The 20,724-nt window shown below is 38.8% G+C and overlaps 4 protein-coding genes across 6 annotated transcripts; 2 read left to right on the top strand and 2 right to left on the bottom strand.

Moving 5' to 3' along the window:
* Window positions 1-267: 267 nt before the first annotated feature.
* Window positions 268-2,047, top strand: LOC131779579 (QRFP-like peptide receptor). The gene has a single exon (XM_059096140.2). It carries the CDS (start codon window positions 617-619, stop codon window positions 1,769-1,771), a length of 1,155 nt encoding a protein of 384 aa, XP_058952123.2. The 5' UTR covers window positions 268-616; the 3' UTR covers window positions 1,772-2,047.
* Window positions 2,048-3,056: 1,009 nt separating this feature from the next.
* On the bottom strand, window positions 3,057-4,241 carry LOC131779580 (putative neuropeptide Y receptor type 6). The gene has a single exon (XM_059096142.2). The coding sequence runs from the start codon at window positions 4,204-4,206 to the stop codon at window positions 3,106-3,108; it is 1,101 nt and encodes a 366-aa protein (XP_058952125.1). The 5' UTR covers window positions 4,207-4,241; the 3' UTR covers window positions 3,057-3,105.
* A 4,101-nt stretch (window positions 4,242-8,342) lies between these two features.
* LOC131779646 (QRFP-like peptide receptor) lies at window positions 8,343-11,992 on the top strand. 2 transcript variants are annotated; one of them, XM_066161450.1, is made up of 3 exons: window positions 8,343-8,474; window positions 10,578-10,705; window positions 10,811-11,992. In XM_066161450.1, exon 3 carries the CDS (start codon window positions 10,827-10,829, stop codon window positions 11,946-11,948), a length of 1,122 nt encoding a protein of 373 aa, XP_066017547.1. In that variant the 5' UTR covers window positions 8,343-8,474; window positions 10,578-10,705; window positions 10,811-10,826; the 3' UTR covers window positions 11,949-11,992. The 2 variants fall into 2 exon arrangements, with proteins under 2 accessions (XP_066017547.1, XP_066017548.1); XM_066161451.1 differs by having other exon boundaries at window positions 10,578-10,710.
* Window positions 11,993-13,359: 1,367 nt separating this feature from the next.
* On the bottom strand, window positions 13,360-20,020 carry LOC131779594 (uncharacterized). Of its 2 annotated transcripts, none has more exons than XM_059096160.2 (4): window positions 17,756-17,852; window positions 16,283-16,516; window positions 15,717-15,839; window positions 13,360-15,020 (listed from the first exon to the last, which is right to left on the bottom strand). In XM_059096160.2, the coding sequence occupies exons 1-4, from the start codon at window positions 17,784-17,786 to the stop codon at window positions 14,422-14,424; spliced, it is 987 nt and encodes a 328-aa protein (XP_058952143.2). In that variant the 5' UTR covers window positions 17,787-17,852; the 3' UTR covers window positions 13,360-14,421. The 2 variants fall into 2 exon arrangements, with proteins under 2 accessions (XP_058952143.2, XP_058952144.2); XM_059096161.2 differs by lacking the exon at window positions 17,756-17,852 and adding an exon at window positions 19,909-20,020 and having other exon boundaries at window positions 13,361-15,020.
* Between the last annotated feature and the right edge of the window lie 704 nt (window positions 20,021-20,724).

Genomic DNA, 20,724 nt, shown 5'->3' with positions numbered 1-20,724 from the left:
ACTGTGTGATTTAATTATCCAGTTTGCTGGGATATTAGATCACGAAAAGCATTAAACCACAAGAAACCACCGTACCCGCAAACATTGCTCCAGGCCTTGACACTACTACCCTTTGCATGACAAAGCAATCTGATAGTATTAATTCTTTGTTCTCAGTCTATTTTTAAAACGAAGGCTCAGAGCTGTTCAGTTCAGATCAATGTCTATTAATTGATCGCTTCCAAGTTTGACAGAAATTGAGAGCGCTATGACGTAATTTTGCGGTGTGCCCAATCACTTGTGTTTCCTCATGAATGACGAACGGTGTATTCAAATCTGCGAAATAGGTGCGTTGTTATGTTGATTGTGGTTGAAACTGTCTTTACAATCAGACACAGACAAAGCAGCTGTGAGTTTTACCTTCTTGAACAGAAGCTATTGAAAGGCATGGTTACTTCCCTGCTGGGGCTACAGCGGCTGAATGAAAAAATTCAGCTCAATTTATAACTGAAGACCCTGATTGCGCAGCGTGGTGTCTTCGAGTCTTTCTAGAAAGTGAAAGCGTCCAACTGTGACCTGTTAACGGGAGAAATCTATTTTATCTCGGCCCTAGAAACAAAATAAACAGCTTGTCACGATGACTTCATCAAACGCAAACAACATATCCGTGGTTTTGGACCATGCTGGTTCGGACAGAAATGATACTTCTACGCCAACAAAATGTGCCGCTTTCACTGTTGGACCCATGGAAATTTATATCACAATACATGTTCTCACTCTTTTAGTGTCCTTGGTGGGAAACATTCTTATCATTGCTGCTTATGTGAGAATGAAGGAAAATATTTTGCTCCCTATCGCCAACATGGCTGCATCTGATCTGCTGACTGCACTCTTTCTAATGCCTCGCCTTTTAACAAGAGAGTTCACTCGATCCAACGTTTTCCTCGTTCGAGGAGGTACAGGTACATTTCTGTGCAAGATGTGTACTTTTCTAAGCGACGTATCGTTGTCTGTGTCGACCCAGAGCGTATTGCTTATAGCCACTGAACGATTCCTTGCTATTGTTTATCCACTTCTGTATAAGAAGGTGTTCACGGTGAAAAGACGCTATCTCTTCGTCGCTTTAACATGGATAGCTTCCATGGCGATTCATTCGCCATACTTTTACATTTTCCGTCTGTCTGCCGATAACACGTGTCAACCCAACTGGGAACCAGCTTTTGATCATGAGTCGACGCAGCCACGCTACCTGATCTTTCTATTCATAACAGTTTTGTTTTTACCGCTGCTTTCTATTTCTGTGCTTTATGGTATTATCCATGTTAAACTTCAGAGAGATAAATTGGCTTCGTCTCGAACTGAGAGAGGGGCTGTAAGACATCAAGAACGCAGCAGGAAGTTACAAAGGATGGGAATAGCTACTATCATTGCGTTCTTACTTTGCTGGACGCTTTATATTGGAATAAGTGTTTTCAAACTATTTTCCCCAAATAATCAACAGAATTGTAATATAGGTTTCAGGATGGTTGATCATATTTCTCGAGTTTTGGTAAGCTGCTATCCTGCGGTAAATGCGAGCATTTGCTTCATTTTCGTACAGGGCTTTACTCAGCAGCTTATAGGTATGTGTAGACGAAAACGCCAACGATCAGTCACTACTGAAATAGTACAAGATTGGTCTGCGGAGAACAACTGCAGTCGCATAAGATCTGAATCAGCGCAAACATTGAGCTCGTTACTGATCACGAGAAACGGGAACAATTGCTCACTCGTTGATTCCCATCTAGTCTAAGACCCATCCTTTCTTTGTCTTAGACTAGTCTAGAATTGACTGATAGAAATGCCCAGTTGAAAACAAGCTAATTTGCATACTTAGATGTGCGACTTTCTGATGAAATTTACATTCTAATTTCATCATGTTATTGTTTTAAGCGATCGAGTGCATGTCTGGTAAACCGATGTGTTTATGAAGCACTTTTCTCTCGAGATAGTTACTCGCAAATGGTTAAGTATGCAATTTTTTATCAACTTAATGGGATTTTGGAAATAAAATATTCACGAAATGAAATTTTTCGAAACTTGTTTCGTCGATCTTGCGGTCGCTTCTCGTGACTTGGGCGAACGTGTCGAGTATCATTTGGCACGCAAACCTTAGATTAGGGCACTTCAGTTGCTCATAGCAACGCTACCTACCCGTACGTGAATTTCATTCAATCATTAGCATGAACAGTGTCTTAAGAAGAACGTTAATGAAAATAAATCGGCCTATGTAGATCAGTACTGGACGAGGAATCAATGATGCAAATACCAGCTGCTTTTTTTTCCCACCTGCCATATGTCAATCTACCGTTTTCCATAAAGTATTTCTGCATTTTTCTCCACTCATCTCTTATTCTCTTTCTTAGAAAAAAAATAACTCCCAATCCCAAAATCAAAATATTCTACTAAAAAGAAGCTGCAGCCTACTGGTGCTCTTAGGGAGAATGTGACACGTGGTACAGATCCAAGGGATCTGTAAACTATCTATTCTTTACCTCTACTTGTGAATCATTTACCCAATCCAATTAAATAATCGTGGTGATGAACCCTTCCTAGATTTTTTTTTGAAGGTCCGTTTTTTGTTACCATCCCTCGGGGAAGGAGAAGTGGATAAAGTAGACTCGATCTGGCCTGCCTAACCTGGTCGGTTTCTCTGATGCACGTACTGCAAACATGTATACCTGATTTAGGTGTTCTGTGTTAATCATATGATTTGATAACATGAGGCTTCTGTTAAATGTTGGCAGGTCAAGTTTGCAAGCGTATCCAGTGTCTTGCCTAAGAACACAACACAGTAAATAGACAAGGGCCCAGACCTCGGCCATTCGATCCGAGATTTAACTGATGAATGCTTATAGACTTCTTTCAAAAATGCCGAGCCTAATTTCTATACTTTCACTTCACCGCAAATGATTTTCAAGCATCTTTGCGTCTTCTCTCTACATCCTGCCTGGTTTCATCATGTTGTAAAATCCAGGAAACGATTTTAGTGCTTTATTGATAAAAAAGAAAATTTACATCTAAAATGACATGACTCTTAGCAAGCCGAGAGGTGTCCCATGCAAATTACTGTGATATATTTTCACTTCAAATAATATGCGTGGGCAGCTTTTTCCTATATCGTCGCATTTTACCCCCATTTGTATCGCGTTGATGGTTCCGTTTGCACATTGCACTCAATTCGCGAGAAAAGACTTTTAGGAACATAAAACAAATACAAGGATTAACAGCGCAGTAAGAGGTTACTAACACCCGAGATATAAAATAAATTATTTGAAACGTTTCGCTGCATTCAGGAACTGACGTAGGTGAAAAAAGCTGCAGAAAAGTAATAACAACAAAGAGCGTCCAACATGTCAAAAACGCTGTTAAAGTAGCTGTGACCATCTTTTTTAAATTCTTGTTACGTTCATATTTTCTGCGAGCTCTATTTTCACTCAGACCTGTCACCATTTTCTCAACCCTCCGAAGCTTGATCATCGTCGTAAGGCACAAGATTGCCACCACAAGGAGGGGCATAAATACAACTGTAACGTATAAAAAGGTGATATAGTGTAATTGAGCTGATCCATTGCTAAAGGCGGGTTCCCAGCTTGGCACACAAAACAAGGTTCCTGTGCCATTTTGTTTTTTATGTGTAATCAGTCGAAAAATGTAGAAATAGGGCGAGTGCAATGCCATGGCCAGGATCCACGTGACGGCAATGAGCACATAGCGAGTTCTCACGGTGACTTTCTTGTACAAGAAAGGATACACTACAGCCAAGAAGCGCTCCGCGGCGATCAATATCAAGTTCTGTGTTGATACCGACAGAGACACGTCACTCAAGAAAGTGGACATCTTACAGAGAAGTAGTCCTCCTAATCCGTGAACAAGGAAGGCGTTGGATCTGGTGATTTCTCTTGTTATCAAGCGAGGGATCAGAAAAACTCCGACAAATAGATCAGAGGCCGCCATGTTGGCAATAAAGACAGCGATCTTTTGTTTCATTCTTGCGAACGCAAGTATAAGAAGTGTGTTTCCTGCTAGAGCAATTAACAACGTAGAAACATGTATTAAAACCATTGTTACTTGTATCGGACTCATGTTTACTCCTAGTTTTTCGCAATTTTCTTGTGGAGAAGTTGTGGTGTTGTGGAAACCTCCAACGTCCAAATTATCGGAGGAAACATTTACTCTGAGAGCCATTGTGCCGCTGTTTGTTTAAGAACACTGCCTCCTCTTTCGATCTTTTGTTCAATTAGTCTTAGCGCCGTCTTGGGCCCGGTTATTATAGACTCGAACAATGAATTGATTTAAATTGAAAAATTATTCAGCCCAGCATATCTCCCAAGCAAATTAATTCGAGAAATCATCGAGATTTCTATAGAAATTCTGTATTTATAGTTATACAAAAAGCCTATGCTATCGATATGGTCCAAGTACTTTTAAATTCTAAAGTAAAAACTTCATATGTCTCGGAAATACAGCATTGGAAAGTTACAATACAATTTGATAGTCAAAATATCGATTACGAATTGATAATATCTGAATTGTTGATACAATTTTCAAATTCACAGGTTTGTTTGACCGAAATAATGATCTACCTGGAAAGGATTCATCAACAATACCATTACACTTGAGAAAGACCACTATTGATTTTCATGTTTGTTTTGTCATTTCATGTTTGTTTTGAAGGGAATCTCCAGAGGACATACTTGCCAGAATTTAGAACAAAGTCTAATTTCAAGCGATCTCTCTTGGATGAAATTGATCTTCGTAAAAACTATTTATAATTTAAATGCAAAGCCTCATATCCTCGCCTTATGCGTGACTCATCAAATAAATCGGCGAGCCTTACTTGCGCCCGAGCTCTGAGAGGAGTTAAACTCCTCACGTAGCAATTATAATACTTTGCTGATGCTCTCTGTATCCATAGTTGCGGTTGATGTGAAATGATTACATAATTGTGAAAGAAACCTGTCACCCAGTGCACCAGCATGTTGCACATGGAGGAGGAAAGGTGAGGGGGAGGGGGGGGGGTGGAGGGTTTTAAAATGGTTTTACCATAATCAGTTTTAGTAGTCGACTGAAATATCGTATAGACAGAAGACCACAGATAGCATATAAATTAGTTATAAGATATGAGAGTGCTTTCGTTTGGAAGATTATTATGAATTTTTGCATGAGTTATCTTGGAATAACAGTGGAAATAATGGAAAATAAAAAGAAATGAAAATTTCCTCTAAAAGGAGGCTTGTCTAATAATTCACGGTCGTAATTAATATCACAATTTTATATACCACCGTGCGCGACTGGCTTCAAATTACGCCAAAAAAAATTAACTGCATCGTTTTCATGTCGACATTAACTCACTTTCAGGGTGTTTGAGGCACAAAATGTTTCAATACATATCTGCGTGTCGAACTGGGTTTCAGGTGAACCATTCTCACGCGGAGGTAAGTTAAGTCAAATTGCTGATTGTATTCCTGCTTTTAATAACGTTTTTAACCCTCGAGTCATTTTGTTGCGACCAACTTTTCCATGTGGCTCTTATCTGACTTAATTATCTTACCCAGCGTGGGCACGCTTATGGATTACCTCTTTGTGTTTTATAGAAAGCTTTTTGTTTAAAACACACCTCCAAATTATTTGGCATGCTGACATTTACTGTCGATTGTATGGCGAATCTGATTGTTAGAAGCTTAACAGATGCAGATCAAAGACTATTATGTCGCAAAAGTGTTGTTTATTCTTCATCGAAGTTATAATTTTACAGGAACCTTTAATAGCTTACCTCACGATTCAGACTACTTGGGAACTTAAGCAAACCGCCACCGCGAAAGTAACGAGGACATGGCAAAACAAAAGAACAAATGGAAGAACAATAGCTTAGCTCTTGCTTTCCAGAACTCATATGCAAAACAAAACGTGAAAGTTTCGTGGTCTGAGAACGGAAATCCTGACGGAAAATGATTTAAGATCCCGTTTGGAGCTTAATGCTGCTCATATGCCCTATGCTTAAGTTAAGGTGTAGCGCTGTAATTGACCGTAAACAAATCCAGTTTATTGCAAAATTCTACCTTAAAATTTAAATTTATTTTTTAGCGCCTTCAGTCTTCCTCGGCGTTGACGTAAAGACTGCAACTGGTAGTTATCAATATTCCATCTCGCCGCTTCGATAAAACTAGTCGTGGTCTTCATCAAGCGATAAGGCCGAATGATCATGACACCACGTCATAAATGCATGTCGTAACAAGTAGGCCACCCTATCGAGGGGGAACAAGCGGAGAGGAAACCCGTGGGAATAGAGCGTGAGAGGGAAACAGAAGGATGAAAATGCAATGGGAAGCTGTCTGAATGAGCTCAATTTGTTATTCAATGCTGTTTATGGAACGTTTTGTTTTGCTTTGTTTTGTTTTTTTCTTTTAACAAGAAAAAGTAAGTGATCCACTTAGGTAAGTCGCGGCACATGAAAGGAAAGGAGGGGGTTAATTTCTAAAGAAAATGTGGTGCTGCGTCCGTGGGAGAGTATAACAAGGTAATTTGGTATTCGCAACTTAGTTGACAACTTAAATTGGCCACTGCTAAGAGTCTCAAAGCTGACGTTTCGAGCGCTAGCCCCTAATCAGAGCGAATGTGATCCTTCCGAAGTTTCGCTTCATGTAAAAAAAAAGCCTTTAACTGAAAATTCAGGCTTTGATGGATTCCAACCCGTCCCTCACTTCCAGATTTTATTAGGGCGCTGTTACCAGTTGAGCTACAAAACGTATTGGGAGCGAAGCAAATTTCGTGAAATTTAATAGGAATATGCATGACCATATTTTGCCCTGCGGTTGATGATGAACGAGTGATAAACAATTGAAGATCTGATCCTCTCAGATAAGCTGCAAGAAAGCGAGCTTACCTGCGCGGATCACTTACTTATAAACCACAGTTCAAAATATGATTAATTTCATTCACTTATGGGACATTTTTGGTTGTCTGCGTAGTTTGCTGTTTCAGACAGAGTTAACTCCCACCTTTTATCCTCTCCACACGGGTCAAATTAAGTCATCAGAGCTGATTTAATAAACTTCAAAGAGTGGTTCATGTGCCAAGGCTATTTCATCACCTGTTATCAAATAGAAAATTCTAAATATTTTATGGTTCATTTCACGTTAATGTGAAGTATCAGGCGTCTGAGTTTATTTATAGCTTCATCCTTTCACTCTCAAGTTTACAAACCAATAATACCCATTCAGTTGCACCGTCAGCTCTGAGTATTGATGTAAAGTCAAACGGTATCGCCGCCTAGTTGATATTTCTTTTTCTTTCCATTATCATTCTGCTTAAGAGTATCGTGATATGTCGAGGATAAGTTCCCTTTTGGTCCCTGCTGGGGAGAAAATGAAAAAGAAAAAGGCGACTTACAAGATTGATCTGTGCCCAGACGAACTGGATCCTCGCTTCTTGTCTATAGCTAATTTGTGATCGCAACATTTAATCTGTTTCACTCCAATAAATGATAGATTACAATTAAGGATAACAGCGATAACTATGATTTCAATTCACGACAGGTAAAGTCCATCTCCCTTTAGGAAAGATCACACAGGGAGAGTACAGGTCAGTAAACGTCCCACCGATTTTCGCATAGATTGATCAGTAAGCTTCCTTTCGTAGAAAAAAATATTCTTATATATCCTCGTTAAACCTTCATCTCTTTTAAACTTCATGTAAGGTAACAACAAACCAACTAACATTCTATCTCGGTCTTAAGCAAACTTCTTGGAGAAATGAAAGGGCAATTATTGATAAGTTTGGCTCAACTTATAGTCAGGGAACGAGAGCAATATATCTAAGTGAGGGGGGGGGGGGGGGGAGGTGGAAGGACGGGGCACAAAAGTACCTCGATGGAAGAGTGAGGTGGATAAATGAGAATTTTTGTTCTCATTTCGTATTTCCTTGTGCATACCGAAAAATTTTTTTGTTTTCTACGAATTAATTACTCCAAGGAAAAACGATGACTTTGATTTGGAGTTTTTTCCTCGTTATTTTCGGTACTTATCGTCTCCGCCAAAAGAAAGAACTTTCTATCCCGCTGTTTTTATAGTTTGCTTTAAAAACTCCAATGGTGTTTATGGGTGTTCATTTATCAGCTTCAATCGGGCAGCAAAGCTAAGAATATGGAGTTTTGTAGTAATGGTTCACGTGATACGTAATTAAGAGCACATGAATGATAACTACATTCTATCCTTTAGGCTGATGCTGCTGGCGTTACAGTAATTCTAGCCACGAATGTGAAAGTTCGATCCAATATTCGACTCCCGTCAGTTGTAGTTATTTTTGGTAAATTATATTGCTCTCAGAGTTGATCGGATCCACAATATGACGATTATCGTCGGTAGGTCTTCGTTTATCAAAAAAAATTATTCGTAATGTTTCTCTCGTCGTGGCTGCAAAACAGACCTTTTCTGGCCCAGTTTTCGACGTCTCTGGTAAGCTTTATGTCTATGGTTTGTTCAGGTTGTCCTTTTTGTGTGGCGGTTAAGGTGTTGTGAAAGTAACGTAATGAAAGCAATATCGTTTGTCGCGAAGTCGTAAGAATGCACCTTTGTTTGAAGTTCTAAATGATAATTTCTGCAGCAAACATAACAAAACGGTGTCCAGCGATTTAATTGCTTCTCTGAGCATCTCACATAGGGTGCAACCGTTTGAAGTGTTTACCGTTGTGGTTGGGTGGGCTTTCAACACGCTTTCGTGTTCATATGTCCTTTTTGTTTGCGAACAGTAGTGAGTATTAGAACAGAAGGACGTCTGATGGCGACCTTAAGTGACACACTTCAGCCAGTTTATCTGTCAAAATGAAATACTTTGAGCCTGTTTAATCAACAGTGGCTACAAATACATTCTAAGGAGGCCAACATTATCATAAAATTACAAATCCTGTGACTACAATGACCATATTGTGTGAGGTCACGTCTATCAACGACTGACTCTAGGAAGCAATGATTCGACCTATCGATCGAAACTGGCAAAAGCTGCCTAAGTCTTATAGCCAAAACATCTCAGCCAAGAGGAATTAAATGTTCCACTTTATTTATCAAGGGGGAATAAAAGGCAAACTTTTGTTTGTCATCAATCATCTTCAATTTCCTTTTACTTCTCTTCTAGCAGCTGGCAAGACTTAAGCTACTTTGAGTGCCATGTGTTGATTTAATGTGATGAATTTCCTATTAGAATAATTTCAGTAGATCCAACCCTTAGCGCACGGATCACATCTCTCGATAGTGAGTGAGATAAAGTTTTACCTGTTGAGAGCGTTTTATATATATATATATATATATATATATATATATTTCTTTGCTTTTTCAGCCTTAGAATAAAGTTTCTTTTCATTCATAAAGAACACACCAATTCAGACCAGATACGCTTTTCTAAGAGAGTTCGCCATTGTCCTCCGCTGGGTTCGTTGTTAGGGCGATAAGATAGGTTCGTATGCTGTAGACATAATAAAGCTTCAATAGAATTACGTCTTGCAGCAGTTCTTTTTCAAAAAGAAGAAATAAGTAAAAAAAAAAAAAATGAAACAACTTTCAACAATTATTCACCGGAGTGCAGGTAAATATTCACCACTCTCATCGACACTGAGGTAAATTATTGTTTTGGTATATATCAGACAATAGCCAAAATATTTGTAAATTTCTGTTAGTCTAGCGGAAAAATGTCGGAAATGTAACTCTTAATGCGCAGTCTTGTCTCTTCGGCTTGCTAATCACCTCCGAACTAGCCAGTTAGCGCGCGCAAAAGGAACTATTCACCACTGTAGTAAAATAACACAAGTTTATCAATTACTCTGACTTTCTCTAATAGTGTACCATGAATTTATGTAACAGCAGCCTCGGAAAAACCAGGAGGCCGTGTATCAAATTTCTCTGTCAGTATATCATCTGCCTTATGTTAAGCAGATATCATAACAAAACAAATGGGCCATTGGTATACCAAATATTAGTATTCCGACATAAGATACGCAGATAAACTCAGATAAATGAGAGAGAGATTGTTTTTGTTCTCACGTGCCCTAACCGAATACATATGTTTCGTATCCCTACACGGACAAGATATTTTCGAAATGGAAATGTGGAAAAAATTTGAAAACAATAGGAACAAACTGCCAAAAAGTATCCGCTTTAATTGGTGGCACAATTTTACCACTCACTGTTTCCTTTGTGAAGTTGTTTGCATTAATTCAAATGAATAAAGGGGGTAAGTTTCTAAAAAAAAAAAAAAAAAAAAAACACTGTGGCGCTGCGTCGATGGGAGAGTCACGGTATTACAGGGTAATTTAGTTTTATCAACTTAGTTGACGACGTAAATTAGCCACCGTAGAGAATTTCAAAGCTGACGTTTCGAGCGTTAGCCCTTCGTCTATCGCTCTGACGAAGGGCTAACGCTCGAAACGTCGGCTTTTAAACACTTTTCGGTGGCCAATTTACTTCATCAACTAAGTTGATAATGCTAAATTACCCTGTTTACATTAAGACCTCATTATATTAAGAGTTTGTCACTAATTTTCGACTACATATGCTTGTCACGTGCAGTTGAATGTAGTTACTTGGCAGACGGAGGAGGAAAAGGTTATCAATATTTATGCAGTTTTTCAATACGATAGCACAAGGACAAGCATCGTCTGACAGAGAGACCAACAGCGCCATTACTGGTTATTTCGGTAAGGTGAATACTGAAGCATGCACTCTTTGATCTATGGATGAATTAGGCATTTCGGCCAGAAAAAAAATTCCTTAAGCTCCATTTTTTCTCTGCTTTTTTTCAGGCTTTGTGATCAAGTTATGAATTCAAGTACACAATTCGCTTTAGAGGCTTCGAAGGCTGTGAATGCCAGCGACAACAGTACCCTTACTCTGGAAAGTTGTGGTATTGTATTTCCAAATGAGATAATAATCACTATACACTTTTTGACGCTCTTTACGTCCTTGATAGGAAACACTCTCCTCATCGTTGCATTTCTGAGAATGAAAGAAACGATACTGCTCCTCATTGCCAACATGGCTGCATCTGACCTACTCTTAGCGCTGGTTCTTATGCCTGAATTGATTATATATGAACTAACTGGGTCCTTCGAATACCACGTTCGTGGTGGTGTAGGTACTTTTCTGTGTAAGATCTGCCCTGTTCTAAGCGACGCATCATTGTCAGTATCAACCCAAAGCTTAGTCTTGATCGCAGTCGAGCGGTTACTGGCACTAATGGCTCCTGTGCTCTATAGGAGGATAACCGATAGTAAACGGAGGATTATCGTCATCTGCACTTGGATTGTGGCCATACTTCTTCACTCGCCCTATTTCTACGCGATGCGAATGGCTTCGATCCTTCACGAAGGTACCTTTATCCAAGTTTGTTATCTAGACTGGGCACCAATTTTTGAACACAGAACAGCACAACTTCGTTATGGTATTTTTTTATACATAACCGTTTTAATTGTACCTATTCTTATAATTTCTGTGCTTTACACTGTAATCGTTTTCAACCAACGAAATGACAAAATGGGCTCCAGTCGAGGTGAAAAGTGTGCAATACGAAAGAAACGAAGCGTCAAGAATTTAAAACGGATGGCTGTAGCTACAGTAACGGCACTATTTTTATGCTGGACGCTTTATATTATAGTGCATTCATTCAAACTTGTCTCTCCAGAGACAGTTCCCAAATGTAGTAAATTTTTCCAGGCGGTGGAAACTGTGTCTAGCTTGATAGCAAGCTGTTATTGTGCAGTTAATCCCTCCCTTTGTTTCATTTTCATCAAAAGTTTTTCGCGTCAGCTAAGTTTTTTGTGTCAACGAAAATCTAATCGACAGCGTGGCGCGAAGTGTACTCACGCAAATGTCAAAATGGGAGAATCTGGTTCTGCCAGTTGTCTGACGAGATTAAGTTTACGTGGCAGTTATACTAAATAATCCTTATCAATAGCTCTGTCAAAACAAACTGAAATGTGATATTAAAGAAGGAAAAAACAAGAAGGTGAAACATAAATTTATTATGCTTGAATTGCATATCGCCCTCAGGCAAAGCGACTTTTGTATCTTGGTTATTATTCGACTAAAACTTTCCCTTTTGTTAAGCCTCTTCGTTTTCTTGATACTTGGCACAATATTATGGAAAGGAAAAAAGGGTATATCTCCAAACTATTTGCATAGGAAATGTTGCCCACATAAAAATCATAATATATCAAGGAAATTCTAGTCAAAGAGACCCCCGGAACACCTGCGGTGTTAATGGAAATGTGTCTAGTTAACATTTAAGTGTGAAACGTATGTATGGAGTTTTAATTTCCCAGCGATTGTAGTTTAGATTATTTTGTTTCAAAACAAGTACGTTAATAGTACATAGTGTCCAAAATGTATCTCATTGACTTCCGTTAGAAGTCAGGTTTCGAATATCCTCGTCACTTGTCGACCACTGGCCCCTCGGCATATGGTAAGTAAGATAGCCTCTTTTACTCGAAATATGACTGAGAAGTTTAACATCAGGCAAGGTGAGATAGCCGGTGCAGTTCAGGCCTTTGATATTAGTTCATCCAGCTATTTGTCAGAGGTAAACCACTTAATGTGCTTCCATATACTGCGATAAAGTCCATTACTTGATATCTAAGATTAAACAGCATCAAGCATAAATGGCATAACTTACTTGGTATGGAAATGTTCACTTCATTGTTCCGGAAGCCAAGTTGTGAGGCTTTGTTATTAAAGAGCTGATTGAGATTTTAAGAAAGGAGTCGATTTTGGAGCAGACGATTTGGAAATCTCTGACGCTGCTTTCTCTATCTTTTGGCGGGATAGTTTAGCTCCTTCATGATCACATTGCGCTTACTCACGAGTCCTTTAAAAGGCTTTATATTGCTAAAGATCGCTGCAATGAGGAGAGGATGATATTCAGTACTTTTTTTTTGTTCAATTTGAACAGAAAGCTAATCCTATGTTTTGGGAGCGAAATTGATTTTTGCATTAAATTTTAGCCTAAATTAGACATATCAATCACATTTACTTTCGACTTTTGCTAGCTTTTGGTGTCAACCTTTGCAGTTTTCGCTTTTGAATTCTTCATGGAGTGGAATTACCAATAATTTCCCATGGAATAACACAAATGCGGCAGCGAAATCTAACCACGTAGAGAAATATTGATTATATTTTCCCTACCGTGTCTTATTTGTGTGCATTCATTGTAGGCGTCCTAATAAGCAGGCTATAGATGGCTTACTCTGAGACAGGAAAAAGAATCTGCGGTGAACGCCATGGACTGTGCATTTTTCTTACAGTGCTGTGTGAAACGTATAGTTTGAGGGTAGAAAAAACCTTCACACTCTGGGTCACTCTCTTTTTTACTTCTGCGTTAAGTACAAGAAGATAACTGGAAGGAGAAATTTGAATTATGGTATTTTCACTTTTATCTTCCGCCTTTCTCCATTTCTAAGTTGGAGAAAAATTCAAACGTTGTTTTCTTGAATTATCAGCCGTACTAACTGTTGATTCCTTTCATTAATCTTATCAACTTCCACCTGTTGTTACTATAAGATCTTAACTATAATCAGTCTTTCAATTGAATATATTTAACTACCACTCTTATGTCAAACTGCTATTTCCTGTCGCCTTTTTTAAAGGATCATAGGAACATTAATTAGCTTCATTGGGAGAGGGGGGAGGGGAAGTCGAGTAAAAATTTATCGTGACACAGCCAAAATACTCCAACCCCCCCCCCCCTCCACAAGGCGATAAGTAATGCAGGTCCCTTGTTCTTTGCAGCCAATCGATCTTGAAGGAATATATTTAATGATTCAAAATGTAGACTTTTGATGACATTACCCATAATCCTTTAGCGTTGCAGTTTATGCTGGAAGAGAGCTGTGTTGTAAAGCATTAGCTGATTACATTCTTGATTGTATTGTTTTCGTGTGTTCTCGATTGATTTTGGCGGATTACACTTCAAGTTGTTAAAATTCTTGGCCAGTTTACATTCTCTGGCGTCTCGTGAGATTGTTTGTTGTAATAGATCTTAAGAACAATTATATTGTGTCTAAAAAAATTTTTTTTCAGGACTACCAGTATATCAACAGTTGTTGCTGAAACTTGACCAAAATTTAACTGTCAAACTACTATCGGTTATCAGTGTTCATTAAACAAAAACAGATTACGGAAATCGACACCCCTTATTCATACCGCTGTAAGCGTGCCTACCACATCGGATACCTTATGCTTTAGTGTGAAATAGGGTTTATTGATCATGACAAGAGAATACAATCTTTTGTTCGTGATTATTCTAGGCAGTGGATGAACGAGAAAACTCATACGAAAGGAGAGAAATTTATAATATTTCCTGTCGCAAAAATAAAACTGAAAGCTATCACAAAAGACATGACTGTGCTTCCTTTCCATTTTAGACCGAGGATCCTTTCTCCCTATTCTTTGGCTGAATTATTTTTAGTATTCCTTGGACTAACAGCTGTGCAATTTCGTTATCATCCGGATGCTTCCCAGGCCGCTGACTTTGCTCTGATGCAGCCTCTTTAGATCGGTTATCGTCAGGTGCTACATCATCTGTATGATCTGCCTTGTCATCTTCCTTTTCACCAGCTTTCAAATCGTTAAAGTTTCCTTTTTCCTTGACTGGTTTTCCCAACGAGATCGGAATATCTTTGTTTCCAGTACTCAATGTGGCCTCACCATCAGGAAAATTAGCTGGAAATTCTATTGCAAAATCTCGTTGTGCAAACCTTAGTGCAACGCATAGATCGTGGGTCTCTTTGTCTCTGCTTGTACCAGTTACTTGAAATTTCCCCTGGAGAGCGCCATGGATCTTTCCAAAAAGGTCCATGCCTTCTTTCACCGAGTACCATTGCTCTCTTTTTGTTTCGGCCTGTTGCGATGAAGTTGAAGTCCAGTGAAACTCGCCCTCTACCGGATCATTGTGATATTTCTTTTGTGTTCCACTGAAAGGATTACTGAGGCGGAAAGCGCTGTCCTCCGGCAGTACCTCTGTGAAAATAAATCATAGAATGTTTACAATAATTGGAAGAACAGATGAGTAAATAATCCAAGTGTAGGTTCTTAACTAACCGTATTTTGAAAGCATCCTGAGTTTTAGAAATATTCAACATAGCACTGAAAATCTAACGTTGCAATTACCTGACAGCCACTACAGGGCAATGGCTTTTGCTGAAAACGATTAAAATTTTGGCCATTTTACGGCTGACGGCTAATTAATTTCTGTTAAGTTAACAAAATAATTTTACTTATTTACGCCTGACGGCTCAATTATTTTGCTGCTTTATAACAAGACCCTCTTTTTTAAACAACCACGAAACAGTTAATACGCGGTAAAACCGTCATTTGCGTCTAAAAATTCTCATTATCTTGATTTCATTACCGTTATTTTTCCCTTTATGGCGATATGAAAATAGCTAATCTTTCGACTATGCCTTGACGGGGAAGGGAGAGCGTTGCAAGACGAGACCAAACAAGATCCTGCTCAGCAGTATGTGAAAAAGAAAAATTTATGCGACTGATAGGGGGAATCTAATCTTGCAAAGTTTCCCATTGTTGCAAGGTCCTGTGTCGTCCTGCGAGGACGCGTGTGTGCACCGATTCATGAATAATTATATTAGTAAATACTCTAAAGGCGACTGGTTCCCCCATTTTTTAAAATAACAATCGAATATTTAAGGATATTACCGAGTATTCCCTTCAATGAAGCTTCCTTTTCAACGACACAAACTTGCTTCACGTCCAGTGTTTCGTTGTCCACACCAACCTTCATATATACAAAGCAGGGCTTTCCTTCACCTAGGTTTACACCTTAAACAAAATATATGAATCATCATGAACTAAACAAAATGAGACCTCGCAGTGAACTTTTCACTACCTGCAGAACATAAGTGGCTATATAGTTACTCTTCTTGGCCAAAAGCTAACTCAATGTAATGGACAAGACATCTATTGCTTAACAATTGTTCATTTTAAGTAGAGGGAAGGAGTGAGTGAGTATTCTATTTCGTTTGCTTCCAGTTCTAGGAAATTGATTCTGTAGTCAAGCCTCGTTTATATTTCACAATCGTATAGTCAAATTTCATTTGCTTCGATAAATTTTGAAATATTCAACAAGGCGAACCACCCTCCCAAAAAATTAAATTAAAGACGAAACAAACCGAGCGAAAGTGGTACTAGTAGTTGACTTTAGCACATAGAGTAAAATAGACACTGTTACTTCCCCTAATAGGACACTGAATTTCGTTTCTTACCGTCAGATTCTTTTGTGCTCCATATCCCAACGCGTCGAAGAGCATGGAGTTTGAACAACTCTTCTTCATCTTCGTCCTTAAGACTACCGGTGATATACTGCACGACTGGCTGATTTGAATGAGTCCACAGACCAAACAGATGTCCGCTCTCAATCCGTTTTTCTACAACATGTTGCTTAATCTGCCTAAGTTCACCCTCGTGGATTGTCACTGTCAGACTCATCTTGGCTCGTACTGTCAAACGAAAAATATCAGTAAATAAGTCGCAATACCGAAGCAGCTTGGTGCGATCAGAGCAAAATGTTTTTCACTTTTTATTGTGATGAGCTTTTTCATGGGCCGTAAATAACATTTCTAAGAAATCGTGACGTCATGTGATACTCTGAGCCTACCGGTTTTTCCCGGAAATGTTTACATGTCAGTTAAGGATATTCAGATTTTATTAAAGTGAGTATATGTAACGAGAGTTAATGGTTCCATGACAAATACCAGCTAGAGAAGAAATGGAATGAAAAACCAAAGAAATCATTCACCGTGTCATAAATTCACAAATCCTATTTTCTCCGCCTGAGCTTGTTGAATCAACTCTTCGTCAAAGCTGTATGAAAATCGCAAAAATTTCGGTCGACTCTTAGGAAGTTTTGAAATAATAATGCGTCTTATTTGACGGAAAGTGCGAGCTATTTCGGTTTCCAAATACAGCCACGACTATCGCTCGGTCCCGTAAGTGTGTAGGATTAATAATTGCTCTGGCGAATCACGTTTTTGCGGTTAAATTTTGCTGTTGTCCTGTCTTTCTAACCTGCGTAAACGAAATGACTTGGGTTCTAGGAAAAAGGCTTGGACGAGTCAACATTTAACATGGCAATCTTAATTACGAGCCACAAAAGTTGTACAAAGCGAAAGTCTTAAAATCTGCCTTCCCACTCCCCAAATACCTGCCAAAAGATTATTCTAAAAGCAATTTCGAAGCTAAGAGGTATGACATAGTGCTTGCTTAATATGGAGCAGCGAATGAACTCGCTAAATTAGCAAACCGGTTTATCCAATATCTTAAAAACTTTAAATTAACTGCGTCTATAATAATTTACAATTTGTCATCAAACATTTTTTTAGAGTGGGATTAGAGAGCTCAATGACAACCAGTGTCAACCGTATAATAATCTTAGGATCTTTTATTTTTGTCTAACAGGAATATATACATTAAAGACGTATCAGTTCGTAGATTTAGGTTAATAGAATATTAAGTCGATCAATCTTTGGAATTTTTCCTTGTGTCCTACTAAAGTTAAGGGGCAATATTAATAGCATGGACCCTATAATTTTGAAAGCAGCATTTCTCTCAGAAGTTCGATTATATTGAGAGCATTGAAGGCATGACGTTTAAATGTTGTCATGAAAAAAGGAGTGAATTGATAAATGTAGTTTATGTACATGAAAAGTACATAGACAGACGAAATTATGTGACCTTACATGGTATTGCAGCCCTGCACGGGGTGGACATGACGTAGCGAAATTGCTCGAGGCATTTTATTTCCTCAAATTGCTTTCTTTGCGCATGAGCGCATCATTCCTAATTCAAAAAACAATATATAATGTTAACAACTATACCTCCCTCACTTAAACTGGAGAATCATTGCTGTGCACACCCTATCAAGAGAACAGAACAGCTAAAACAACAAACTTGAAGTGATGCCCTGGTCACAGGCCCAGAGACAGAGGCTCGGCTTTGAGAAAACGTTGTTGGAGAGCTATTTTCGCGACAGAGTGACATGGATTAGTCCCGGAGACCAAACGATAGTGGAAGTTCGAGCTACATGCACCAACGACAGACAGTACACGCTGAGGATTTATCTGCCAACTGATTTCCCCAATTCCTGTCCCAACATGGTTGTCAAGGCATCGGCTAGATTGAGGGCGCGTAACGGAGATCTTCTAGAGTGCTATCCAGGAGACAACCACATTGGGAAAACCGTAGAAGGCTACACAGGCATCTGCCATTTCAGGCCAAATAGATGGAGGAACGATAATACTTTGTATCAGGTGACGATGAAGGGTCTGATATGGCTGGAAGCTTATGAGGCGCATCTTCGCACCGGCCAACCCTTGAGCCAATTTTTGACCGATATGCCAGATCGTTAAAATATAAATTATGGTTGGTCGGGTAGACAGAACGATTCGATAGTTGTACACCAAACTGTTCATAGACTTTATAGAGAAGATGCTTGCTTTCATTCGATCAAGATTACTGAATGATAACTTTTGGTTGTAGTTGTAAGCGGAAAATACTTAAATATGGATTACAGCGATGTCATTTTTTCTTTGTTCCAGTACGAAGACAATGAGTTATACATGGTCCTCTCCCCCGGGTAACGATAGTTCATGCAATAAACGATCGGCAGAGCAATATTTCAGATCTACAATTTAACAATTGTAAGATGCTGGTCTTAAATTCAACATACACTAAAATAGGCTTGTCGTTCAAAATTGCGTTTCTAGTCACGATTTTTCTGTAAATTCACCCAAAAGCATTGAATTTCGCAATATTCTTGGAAACCAATGTAAACTGATGGATGCAGTGTAATATTTCAGAGAGAGATTTTCAAAAAGTCTAATGCTGAAAGGACCGCTCGTGATAACACATTTGTCTGGCGATATATCTAATCTGGAAATGCCAATAATCACGATGTAGGTCCCTTCTTCTATGCGACAGGAGCGATAAGAAAGCGCAACTGAATGCTAATATTCATTCATAGAAAAATTAATGCAAAGTCGGAAGTTTGCATTTCACTTCGAAATGATACTCTCAACTTCACTAGTTATTTGGATTTTTCAGTCTCTTGTTATGAGTTATCATTTTCTCTGTTGTAAAAAAAAAACTCTCAACTTTGAAGACTAAGTAAATAGTGGGTATTTACAAGCTTTTCTAGCATTCCATGAAACGAGTGTTGTTTGCGGATAGGCCTTTGGGGGGAAACGAACATCTTGTTCGATTCCAAGAAGAACTCACGTGTATAATTTGAGTCAAACTACCGGTCTTTCTAAGAAAAATATATAATTAGAAAACAATTTTTTAAGTATCTTTCCCCAACGACTTTCATATTTCTCTCATTTTTTAATTGGGCAGGTTTATAAGAGTTCTGGGTCCACTCCAGTACGGTCCTTTCCGCCCCAGCTCATTGCAGAGTTCCATCGCGCTTCGATAGAGTTCTTAGGCATGAAAAATTTTGAATGATACAAGGAACTTGAACCATGACCGCATAACAATGGATAGGTTAACAACATTTTCGCCGAACTTTCGAGAGCGTTCCGATTGTTATTGTCTTTTCTTTGAATCATCATACCATGCAATATGATTTTAAACATGTATGCTAGATATTATTTGGAGTAAAAAGTGTAACCTTTTCTTTTCCTTCCCTTATCCTTTCTTCTTTTTATTTGATGGAAATGTTGCCCTTGTCGACGGGCTCAACGAAGATAAAATCAGAGCGTGTGTTCTAAGAATTGTTGACTGTCCACATTGAGACAGAATTCGTCATTAGAAGTGCCCGTAAGTTAAAGTTTAAATTTTTAAGACGGTCAGTTTTAGTTTCCGTTGAAATCAGAAAGAAATTAAAATAAATTACCTGCTTCGAAGAGTAGCAGTCAGTCGTACACAAAAGTCTGTTGTATTGTAAACAAAGTTTTCCACGAAAAACGCTCACGCATCATTTACTTTTATCTTCCTGAATTTCCGAGAGCTACGCAATGCTATCTACGCATGCTCCCATTTCCGGGAAATGGAAGCGGTTCGAAAATAGTTGTCCGCAACATTTATTGGCTTTGAATTTAGCGAGTGTTCCTCGTTTGAAACCTGTACAGACAAACTAAAAGTTGCTTTTATCTTTCTTCAAAATGCCATGGTCAGCAACTCAGCAAAAAAGGCTTGGATTCGAGAAAAATATTCTCGAGAAGTACTTCGGTAACAGAGTTTCATGGATCAATCCGACTGGCGATACGAAGGTTGAAGTAAGAGTGACAACCACCAATGATAAACAGTATACACTCAGGGTGTATCTTCCTGGAGATTTCCCAAATTCATGTCCACAGATGATAGTCAGTAATCCTTCGTCCTGTCTAAGAGCGAAAGACGGTTCTTCGCTGAGCGGTACGAGTGGGAATTACCATATATTACACAGTATAGATGGTTGCACTCAGATCTGCCATTTTAACTCTTCCTTGTGGAAAGATAACAACACACTGTACCAAGTGGTTATGAAAGGGCTGATATGGCTGGAGGGGTACGAAGCACATCTTCGCACCGGGCAACCTCTGAATAAATACTTGCAAGAGATGTAAACAAATCGACTGAGGACAGGAAACTAACTAAGGATCGGGACAAACATTTCTGTGACAATACCATTTCTACCTGAGCCTAAACCTTGATCCTTCGGTATCGGTAA

Source organism: Pocillopora verrucosa, chromosome 14 (genome assembly GCF_036669915.1).
Source record: "Pocillopora verrucosa isolate sample1 chromosome 14, ASM3666991v2, whole genome shotgun sequence".
NCBI lineage: Eukaryota > Metazoa > Cnidaria > Anthozoa > Scleractinia > Pocilloporidae > Pocillopora > Pocillopora verrucosa.
The sequence above is the reverse complement of the archived record's forward strand: the minus strand, read 5'-3'. Positions and strand labels throughout refer to the sequence as shown.